This window comes from Dermacentor variabilis, chromosome 5 (assembly GCF_050947875.1).
Source record: "Dermacentor variabilis isolate Ectoservices chromosome 5, ASM5094787v1, whole genome shotgun sequence".
Taxonomy (NCBI): Eukaryota; Metazoa; Arthropoda; class Arachnida; order Ixodida; family Ixodidae; genus Dermacentor; species Dermacentor variabilis.
In genome coordinates, this window is record NC_134572.1 from 16,493,537 (window position 1) to 16,504,775 (window position 11,239).

Below are 11,239 nucleotides of genomic sequence, written 5' to 3' on the forward strand. Positions count from 1 at the left end.
AAGAAATAGGCGGTGCGATGAAACTAGGATTTGCAGGCACGGAATGGTGTCAGCTTTGCTGCAGTGGACACCGCGCCTCCAAGGGAATTAATGCGCTGACAGGGCAGCCACGAATCGAGCCCATTATTCTTTCAACTCAAATTTCGCAGATATCAAATAATTAGTTGTAGGCACAGAACGCGTACAAAACTAGCTACCGCAGGTGAAAGCCAGATAATACGTTCGCAAGAAGCAATATTGGATTGCTCGCCATTCTGTCGAGCCTGTACGTTACCAGTACGGCCGCGCAGGGTGTCTCGCAGCGACAGCGTGTGCGAAGCTCGGTGAATCGATCGTGACTTGAGACGTGCGTCACTGGGGCAGGATGCGTGTGCCATCGGACACCGGTGCAGTGGCGAAGGAACGGGCTATGCCCGGGGAACGACGCCATTTGCACGACTGTCATGGCGGCCGCTTTCTTCGGGCTACTGCTGTTGTCCGTGCTCCCCTCGTTGTCTTCGGCAAAACCCGCGGCTGCTAATATCTACACAGGTTCCGTCGACATACCAGGTGACGTGCGATGACACAAATGGTCTCTGTGTGACCCTGCGTATGAGTGCGTACTGTGTGATTAACGAAGGCGCTGCGTACTTTCTTTTTTTGCTGGTGTTGTTCTTCGAATGACTGACCTGTCGGTATTATTGATTGGCTACTAACTTTTCATAGTCACCTATACCAGAAGTAATTACACAACGTGATCGATACAGGGGCGGCCTTAAATAATAGCTTGAATTTGTTCATTATTACGTATAGCTCGCATGTTTATGCACAATTAGGTCAGCTCACAAACAGGGCCAAGCTAGAGCAACAGAATATATTAACTACTGTCAGATTACTGTTGCGTCCTTTACAATGTCGTGAAGTTTAGGAAGCTTGATTAAATTTTTTCCTTCTCATGATTTATGAGTTGGCATTCGTTAGCATAAAGCCGCACATCTATGAAATCAAATCAGCTATATCAGTCAACTTCCGTTATTCAGACACTGGCAGTTCAACTTTTAATTCAACATCACTTAACAGTACCGAGGCGCGCCCAAGAGGAAACGCTTGTAATTTCGTTGCGTGTGTTAGCACAGTCGTCTATTTATTTATTTATTTATTTATTTATTTATTTATTTATTTGCTGTATTCGTGGAGCACCTTTCGCGAAACAGCAGCCAAACTTTCAGCCTGTGTAGTCTCTCACATCGGTCAACGAGTGAATAAATAGTGATTCCCCAATTCAGAGAGAGAGAGAGAGAGAGAGAGAGAAAACTTTATTGGTGCATTATGAAGTGAAACGCGTTAAGCGTCTGATGGGGTGGCTCCCTCTTCGCGGGCACCATATGCTTCCAGGGCCGCCTGGCCCCTGTGGATCAGTCGGAGCTGGTCTTCCAAGGTGGGGCTGGACAGCATGATCTCCCATCGCTCGTAAAGGGTGGGGATAGCAGGGGGGTTAGTTATGGGTATAGGTGGGGGGTGGTCTATGGAAAAATTGCACTATCTTATGACGTGCCGAAGGGTGCCTAATGCATTGCAGTGAAGACATGTGTTCTTGTATCTCTCTGGGTATATTTTGTTCTGGAGGCAGAGGTGGGGAAAGGATCCTGCCTGGATTTGCCTGTATATTGTTTGTTCGGCTCTGGTCAAGGAGTGGTGGGGGTGCGGGAATGTCTTCCTGCTGTCCTTGTAATATTTGACTATATCTCTGTAATTCAGTGTGTTGCTCCGTTAAGGAGGGGGTAGGTGACATCCAATGGTTGTCTTATAACGCGCTCTAAGAAAATTGGGTAGGTCTTAATTTATAAATCCTGCAATCACTACAAGTGGTTGTGTACATCAGTAAATAGTGGTAAGCACATGACACACTACGCACCAGACCAATACCAACGTGCATGATACGCTACATATATATGTTACGTCGGATACAAATTAGATATGCTTGAACCTCCTGTCATGTGTTGCGTTAGGTTGTTTTCTTACCACTGCACTGCATGTGAAGCGAAATATTTTTGTGACGGGAGACGGGGCCAACCTGCAAACATGACGTCAGGTGTACTGTTGCAGCGCTGTCCTTGCTTTCTTCTGGGCGACAGACAGGACGGTGCGCGCGAACTTTCCTAACATTCTTTTTTACAGAATCGCAATGAAGTCAATTAAAGTTAAGCTCTTGCAGATATACATGAGGAGGTCCCAAACCAGAGACTGCTAGATTCCGCGGGTTACCACAGAGTTCAAATGAGCATGATATTCAAGCCGTAGCTTAGCTTTCTCGAGAACCCAGGTCATAGAACATTTACAGGTGATGAAACACTTGTGTTTCTCCTAGGTCTTTCCGAAGTTTATTTTTTTGTCTGAAGAAACAATGGGTTTGAACACGTAGTAATTTTCTCGGTTTATTGAATCCAGCGTATTGCAAAAGTTGTTTCTTTCATGCTTCACGATTTTGGCTATATTTTTGTTCACGTGATACTCCGACAATGTAGTTGCGCTCGTGTTTTTCTATGGCAGATGTCATCGAGGGGGACATCTATATGCCACCCATCACATCGGTACGTTCCTCTATGCCCTGGGGCTCTTATGATATTGTTCGGCCAGAAAATCAACAATACATTTTAGTCACACACTACTTAATGTTTTGCCTGCAGTACTTGGTTCACAGGACGGGAATACCAACGTCCGCAACTCGAATCGTTTTACGAAAATCCATGCAGCAGTTTATACAGCACGAGACTTTAGCTTTCTTTTTATTGCTTCGTTTAATTTTCTGCGTCATAACAATGACTGCTTTGAGCCTATCGGTGAATTGAACTACAGGTCATGTTTGCTCGGATGTTTTAAGGTGTGGAATGGCGGCGTCGCTCCGTTGCCTAGCTCAATGGCGGGCTCACGTTTCGGTGTGTTTCTCTCGAGCGCACCGTAGGTTACCGACCTGAGGGCGAGAACGAAGGAGACCCCCTTGTGGCCAGGAGGCGTAGTTCACTACATCATCGACGATGCTTTCGGTGAGCTCCTGATTATTGCACACCCCTGTAGCGCGATTGATGCTGGCCAATACTTTAGCGGGATCACTTGGTCCGTTCAGCCCATACGCAGCGTCAAGTTAGCATGCGCAGTGAGGCAAAATGAGACTTACACTCCTGCGCGGCATCAGTTTGAGGTCAGATAGAAGCAAGCGGCACAGTCCGCGTTCTTTTCCGGACTTCGCCCTTTGACTGTTGCCACCGTTCCTCTTAGCTGCAGTGCTCCAGAGAGGGCATATACCTATCAGTCGCGGTGGTACACATTTGCGCATGAGTCTTGTTCTTACCTATATATATGCATATATCGAATGCGTTTATTGCACCATGCCACTCATTGAGCTGGATTAGTCGAACAATATACTCGAAGGCGGCCATTTCGTGGAGTCGAAATAAATAATTGGCTAATTAACAAAACTAACCTTATTAACTTTTCGAGTACCCACTTTAAGGCACATATATAGCAGTGTAGAAACTAGAGCAGGTGTGATCGCAAGAAATATCCAAATTGAAGAAATTGTTATGTTAATAGTTATATAGCTAAATTCATTTCATTTGAAAGATGGAAATGAGGAGATCAATGAGATCGACAACAAGAGATGCCGCTGGACTTCTAGGCGTCTTCCACATTCAACCACTATTGATTTTCTACTGCTTAAGAAGATGTTTTGTTTAAAAAAAAAAGTAAACACGAGTGCAGTACATTTTGTCGAAAGTTTAGCGGCGCTTATCTCAAAGTTTCTTTATTTGTTCTCTGGGAGCCGGCTTTAATTTTTTCAATCTCAACACGTGCGCTACAATGATCAGTTAAAAGTACACTAATAGTACTGTGCTGATTAGCCACGTGCTTACTGTGATTTCTCATGGAAGTGTGTCCGCCTCATGAATGATCTACCTCGGCCAGTAGAATTTTGCCATATGCCACTGACGACACTTAAAATTGTAAAATTATTAAAAGAAACGCGCACCTGGTATACCTAACCTAGCGTAATCTGACTGTCACTATTGCTCACGTGGTACGACGGACAGCAAAGGGTTTTCGTCACTCCAAGTGTGTCTCGCAAGAAGAATTAGAGATGTTCGAATATTAAAATGTACTAGTCGAATACGAATATACGAGAAAAATGGGCTTCTGTATATCGAATCGAATGTATAACATTTTCTAATTTCTAAGCAAAGTGAAATGTGAAGCATATACGTGGAACCATTCGATAAGAAAGAGAGGTCAATTTGCATTATTTGACGCACGCATGCAGGTCCGTACGCAACGAACCTCTGAGAAGCTTGCAAATGAGAAACAACTGCTTTTCGTTATCTTATGTGCCATGATAATGGCAATAATGAAACGGAAGCAGTATGGTTCCTGAGCCACGCAGAATTTTGTGTTTGTTGAAGGATATAATAATGCTACAAAACTGCATATATTGTCTTAAAGGAATGAAAAAAAATGGTAACAAGCCAGCACATTCGTGTAGAGACTGCCTAAAATTGGGGAATTCATTTGAATAAATAGAGACTATTGAGTACAAGGTATCACCCAGGAGCTTGTGCCTCTACGTAATAACCGGGGCTATCCAGCACCAGCATTATTCGGAATGGTCCTCACTTGCATATATGTATATCTCTCTCGAGACTACGACAAGTGTTGTTATCCCTTTGTTCGAACAGAAGCGAATATTATTCAATTTGAAAGAGTAAATTCTCAAATCGAATATGAGTCGAATATCGAGGAATATTCAATTCGCATTCGAAATTTCGAATATTCGGTTGTGTGTGAGTCCCTTACATAAAAAACGGAACTCTACTTACGCCAGCTAACCGGTACTTATTGCGACGTTGGCACATGGCACACGGTTAAGAGGCGAGTTAGCCGCACTTAAGTTACAAGATTGTCATCCAGCAGGTAGCAAAGAAACAAATTACACTATGCGACCGTGTGCTTCCCCTCGTAAAGCACTCGTCTTCTTTCCCTTCGCCCCCGCCATGGTTACTTAGGAGCCATGGTATTGGGCTACTAAGCACGAGGTCGGGGGATTGAATCCCGGCCACGGCAGCCGCATTTCCATGCGGGCGAAATGCGAAAACACCCGTGTACTTAGATTTAGGTGCACGTCAAAGAACCCCTGGAGGTCCATATTATTCCGGAGTCCCCCATTACGGCGCGCCTCATAATCAAATCATGGTTTTAGCACATAAAACCCCATAATTATTTTTCTTTTCCTTCACAGATTCGTGGGAGAAAGAAGAGATCCTCAGCGCCATGCAGCAGATCGAGTCCGTCTCGTGCGTCCAGTTCAGGGAGCGTGCCGACGAAGAAGGATACATTCACATTTTGAGCAAGCAGGGGCGAGTCTTCCCTCGTCTCCTTGAATGCAGTGATTAGTGGTGCCTCGAGAGGAATGTCTACAGGCTACTGATAAATCGTGTAGGCCTTGAACGACCAAGCAGTGCTCTTGTAGCTTTCTGGGAAGATGCGACGCGAGGCTACGGTGCTGACGTCTTCGCATCTATGAATTGCATGGTATTCAGTAGTGTCAATAACAATTAGGAAACAAAATTTTGGGTATCGAAACTATAGTGCAGTTGCATAAGCCAGGAAGGCCTCTTGGATAGTAAATAACCACTCCACGATTCATCAGGGTGGAAAGCCAGAAGAGTACTACATACGGTCGCAACGTCATTTACTTTGTTTTCAGTTTCTCTTGTTATTTCTTTGTTACTATTCCATAACGCATGCCTAGTAACCTCTTTAGAATTTATCTATTTTTTTTGTTGTTGTTGTTGCGTCCTAATCGCGTTCGACGGAGCCAACTAAACGGCTTTCTTCGTTTAAGAACGTGCCTATCAGAGCTGCGCAAGACGCAGTGGAAGGTGATTTATTCTCTTAATATATGATTTTACGCCCGCAGGTGCTTTTCCGAGGTCGGTATGTCTGGACTACGGCAACTAGTTTCTCTCAACTTCGAAGTCTGCGCCACGTATGGCACGATCGTGCATGAACTCTTGCACGTCCTTGGACTCTGGCATGAACAGTCACGTGCCGACCGCGACAGATACGTGCGGGTTGTTTGGAACAATGTCGTACCAAGTAAGAGGAGTTCTGTTTGGGAACAGATCGCATAGTGGGGCGAGATGTTGGTTTACTCTTGTTGCCAATGTAGAAGAAGCCACTAGCAACTTCTCGAGGCAGAACATTCGATCACATCTCTTTTGTCGTCGGCGAATACAAACTTGCGCAGTTTTTGTGCCTGCACAGGTATGCTGTTAGACTACTTCCGCTCACATGGTATACGCGGTTGCCACTGCCGGCATCCGGACACCGTGTCAATCTGGCGAAGGACGAAGAGTTCAGAAATGTTTACCAACGAACAAAACAGTTTACACGCAGGGGATCATAAAAGAAACGAAGGATGCTTTACACCCATTGGCACATATATAATTGATTTTTGATAAATGTGCCTCGGTGACGTTCATTTGGGAGTATGAAGCACGACACATAACTCGCATGACCTCAGAAGCCCTCCATGCGAGGGGTCCTGAGTAAAGTATATAGCCATGTTGCACACGCTTACAACAGCACGAAGGACTGTCGTTTGTGCAGGCAATAAATAAATGTGCATGGTATTGACAACATGCGGTGTAAGTGGCTGAAATTATGGAGACAGCTTAGAGGAGACGGCATGCGGCACTAATGATTTACTAGCAGGTAACACGTTCGTTAAGGGATGTTTGTTTCGCTCTCGTCCTTGGAATATAACAAGTGAGATGTCTGCGCAACATTGGGGTGATGCATATCAGTTAAATTCGAGAACTCGATGAGCTTAAACATCCGAACCTTGAGTCAACGTCACTTTAGCTGCATTTGCGTTTTTCTTTTTGTCACATAAGCTTAATTAGTGAACTTGCAGTTTTCGTCGATAACCGAGGCTTGTTTCACTGATTTGCAATTTATGTATGTGTGAAGCTCGTTCTCGTTGATAGCAGCTGCAACAGCTCCTGCTGTTCAAGATGACACGTAATTTGGTCAAAGTAATTCACTTGAGTGTGACTTTCCAATGAGAAGTGTTATGATTAATCCATTTGGCCGCATAGAAAGATCACGTCTCGTTTACCCGCAGGGTTTAAGGCCAACTTCATGAAGACCAACAGGGTGCCTTACTTGGAGGAGGACTACGACTACGAGTCTATAATGCACTACTTCTTCAACGCCTTTTCCAAAGATCCGGAGCAGGCCACGCTGGTACCCAAGAACACTGGCGTTGAGCTGTTCAACTTAGGTCTCGCCTTCAAGGAGAATCGCATGACCAAGGTGGACATTCACAAGCTCAACACCATTTACCACTGTCCTGTCGACAAGCCTGCGGGTCACGACGACGCCCACCATGAATAAACACGCCCTGTGATATAGTACGCACCGGTGCATACAGCGAAGACATCTTGTTATCCTGTGTTATCCAGCGAACACGTGATACCATATGATGCCGGTGGCGGCAGAGTTCACGGAAACGACATTTTTATGCACTCTTCGAACAAAGCCAGCTTGAGGATGCGTATTATCTGTCATCCTTGCTTTGTTACGTCATTAATCGTGCCCACTTTGAAAGATAATACACGCACGTGTGCCGACTTTCTTGAAATGGGAAGCGGCTGTGTCACGTACTACCTGACGTACGTGCGTGAGCAGAAAGAATGATGTTGTTTTCTAACTTCGTTCATTCATGTTTTATTTCGACGATTACAAAGAAGAAGGAAAAGAAGGTATTTGTATTGTCAGGGAGGCTGCTAAAAGACACGAACGCCTTAGTGTACCAAAACTGATTTCCCAAACATCAGCAAGTCAACAGAGACAGTTTGATGAACGTATAAAATGAGTTTGAACAGAAGCGTACACAAAAGCAACGACAAGAAATAAACAGGGTGTCCCACGTAACTTTAGCCAGAGTTTAAAAATATACGAATGCCACGTAGCTGGACAGAACCAATGTAATGTTGTTTGCCGTCGCTTAGAAATACTAAGATTATATTTTTCATCCTACTTAATTACATAACTAGTACTAATTAATTAATCAACTTCTCAACTATTATAATCAGATGAAAGGTGTCAATGAGAAAATTATAGAGCAGCATGGAAAACTCCCGATACAGCTTTCTGTTGCTCAATACGTGCTACATAAAAGTGTTTTTCTGAGCGCGAAAGACGCTCCAAAATGCACGCAAAATTGCCGCGCGACTGGCCGCTCGAGGCACCTTGCGTGTATTCGCGGGCTTCATGATATATTGTGTAGTACATACATAGTATACACGTATTATACACGCTTACACGTACTGCCGGGGGGAAAAGGTGCCCAGGACGCGCGAGCGTCGACCGAACTGCAGTGATGTGCTATCGGTCGGAATCAGTCGCGCTGTCATGCCTATCATCTGTGTTCGAGACCGCCAGAAAGCGCATACATGACCCCTGCTTTCCCGCGGTCTCAACGCAGATGACAGCGCGGCTAATACCGGAAGATAGCGCACCAATGCAATTCAGTCGACATTCGCGCGTCTTGGCAGTTTTGTCCCTGATAGTATGTGTAAGCATGCGTATACAAGCAGCTTGAGCAGTTTTTCGACTATATATAACCACTCAGGTGCGGCACAACAAGCTCATTGCTAACAGTAACCGCTACATGTACGACGCAGCCGGCAGAAGTATCAAAGAGCTAAACCCGCCTATTTCCGGTGAATAATCTATTTGTGCATCACGACCTGCCGCGCTTAACTCGAATGGCGAAACACCACGATAGGGGAGCGCGAGGGGACTTGGTGGCTTGCTGCCAGCGCCCAGTGTGTCTATACTTCTGGCAAATAATATCAGGAGCGTACTTAATAAACGAGAGTCACTTGAATCAATTGTTGATACGTGCAATTGAGCGATCACTGAAATCATTGATCATTGATCACTGAAACCTGCAGCATGGCTTCATCCAAACACTGATGGCAACGAAATATTTCATGACGCGCTCAGCTTCACCGTTTATCGACGTGACCGTGAATCACGTGTTTCGCGTTATGTTGGCTATTTCGCGATATATTCCGTCTTACTACATCGCTGTTAAAACTAATCTTGAAATGGTATGGGCGCTGTTGCGTTTGGAGGCGATCCCACCGCTCGCAACCAGTTTGTTGCGTACTCCAGGGTAGCGTACCGTACTGCTGCCGAGAAGTAGCGGCACCTGCCTATCGAAGCTCGACCGACATTACTTATTGGGTAGCGTGGCGTTGTCGGCGGGCTGCAGGCATCCGGTAGATCATGGCGACCAAGCAGGGGCGAGACGATTTGCTAGTGCGAAACTTGCACGGTTTATTCAAAGGTAGTTGAAAGAAAATAAGAAAAGCATGAAGTATGAAGTATATCAAAAGTACATTTCGGAGCCCCTTAAATAGGCTCTCTACAAGTGTGGGCGGGATCTTGCTTCCGTCGATGACACGTGACAGGCACAGAGAGAGGGCCCCTCCCCCTGCATTACCGAGCACGGCAGGAGAAGTCGATCCTCCTTTCGACGAATCCGGGAGAAGGTCGGGTGAATGACCTGTCGCCCGTGGGCTCCGGCCTAGTAGAAGGTAGGGGGAACGACCTGTCACCCGTGGGCTCCGGCCTAGTAGAAGGTAGGGTGAATGACCTGTCGCCCGTGGGCTCCGACCAAGTAGAGGGTAGGGGGAACGACCTGTCGCTCGTGGGCTCTGGCCTAGTAGTAGGTAGGGTGAATGACCTGTCGCCCGTGGGCTCCGACCAAGTAGAGGGTAGGGGGATGACGTATCGCCCGTGGTGTCCGACGCCAACCCTAACAGCGCACGCTCATATCTGTCGTAAAAAGCTTTGTGCTTAAGGTCTGCTATCGTCCGCCCAATTATTGCTCAAATTTTGCTCCTATTAGCATGGCGTCATTGGTATCATCATTGCACGTCATCCTAACTCTTCCATTTTCCTACTGGGAGACTAACTTTCCCATCATTTCCTGGTCTTCAGATCCTCCGGCTTCGAAACAGTTTTCTTCAGAAAACTTTGACTTCATTAACCTTCGCTCAGTATTTTCTTTTTCTTAGCTTGTTTCGCAACCAAGTAGGCTATCAAATAATAGAGCAAATACGCTACACTTTATATTAACGAACTGTCGTAATATGATATCTGATTTATCGTACCTGTCTGGTCTAAGCGATCATTTCGCGCTTTGTATTGCAGTAAAACATTGCCAGCCACAAAACCGCCGAGTCAAAAAGGGCCTTTGTAATTACAACAAAGCCAACATTGAGGCTATTAATAAATGAACTGTCTACGTTCCTAAACGGTTTCTTAGAGGACTTAGAGATTCAAACAACAGAAACTAGCTGGACTATGTTTACAACAAAAGTGCGTGAACTAATTGACAGACACGTTCCTATGCGCACCATTCCTGCCCATTCAGATGCACTTTGGTAGAACTCGCGCATAAAATGACCTCTTGTAACAAAAGCGCGAGGGCAGGTACGGGATGATGATGATTATGATGATGATGATGATGGCAACATTATTGTACCGCCGGATAAGGAGGCCCCCTACTGCCCGTCCCCGGCACACAGGCCTTGGGGGACGGGGGACGGGACCTCCGCGATTAGAAGCAAGCAAAGAGGTTTCTACCACCTATACCACCAGACGGATGGCGTGTGGCTGTGGAGTAGGGTCTTCGCTCTGCAGCAGGGCTTCCCAGGCCTCTCTACAATTTATGTTTGCTTTAGCCCCTGAGGAGCTAGCGCATTCCCAGATTATGTGTTCGAGGGTCCCTCTCGCTCCACAGTGTTTGCACTTATCGTTTTCTCTATCATGTATAACATGACATGCCCAGACCGGCTTTACGAAGTTCTCAGCTTACAGGCGCCGCCATGCGACTGCCTCTCTATTTTTTAGACTTTTATCCGGTGGTGGCACCAGTCTCCTGCGTAGCCGATAATTTTCGACATTCTCCGTATAATTTTGCAGACGCTCATTCATGTTCCGGCAGTCAGGCGGATCCACAGCCACCCGGAAGTAGAGAGCTCGGGCTAACTCGTGGGTCGCCTCGTTGCCAGGAACGGACGTGTGTGCGGGGGTCCAAATTAGGCTAATTTTTCTGTTTAGCCGTCTACTGGCCAGAACCCTTGCAGCTTCCGGCTAGATCCTACCCTTTCCAAAATTCCATATGGCC

The 11,239-nt window shown here is 46.0% G+C and overlaps 1 protein-coding gene across 1 annotated transcript; it reads left to right on the forward strand.

The window, feature by feature from the left end:
- Positions 1-369: 369 nt before the first annotated feature.
- On the forward strand, positions 370-7,792 carry LOC142582304 (zinc metalloproteinase nas-4-like). The gene is made up of 6 exons (XM_075691863.1): positions 370-549; positions 2,530-2,570; positions 2,942-3,023; positions 5,267-5,384; positions 5,948-6,126; positions 7,157-7,792. The coding sequence occupies exons 1-6, from the start codon at positions 444-446 to the stop codon at positions 7,426-7,428; spliced, it is 798 nt and encodes a 265-aa protein (XP_075547978.1). The 5' UTR covers positions 370-443; the 3' UTR covers positions 7,429-7,792.
- The last annotated feature ends 3,447 nt before the right edge of the window (positions 7,793-11,239 follow it).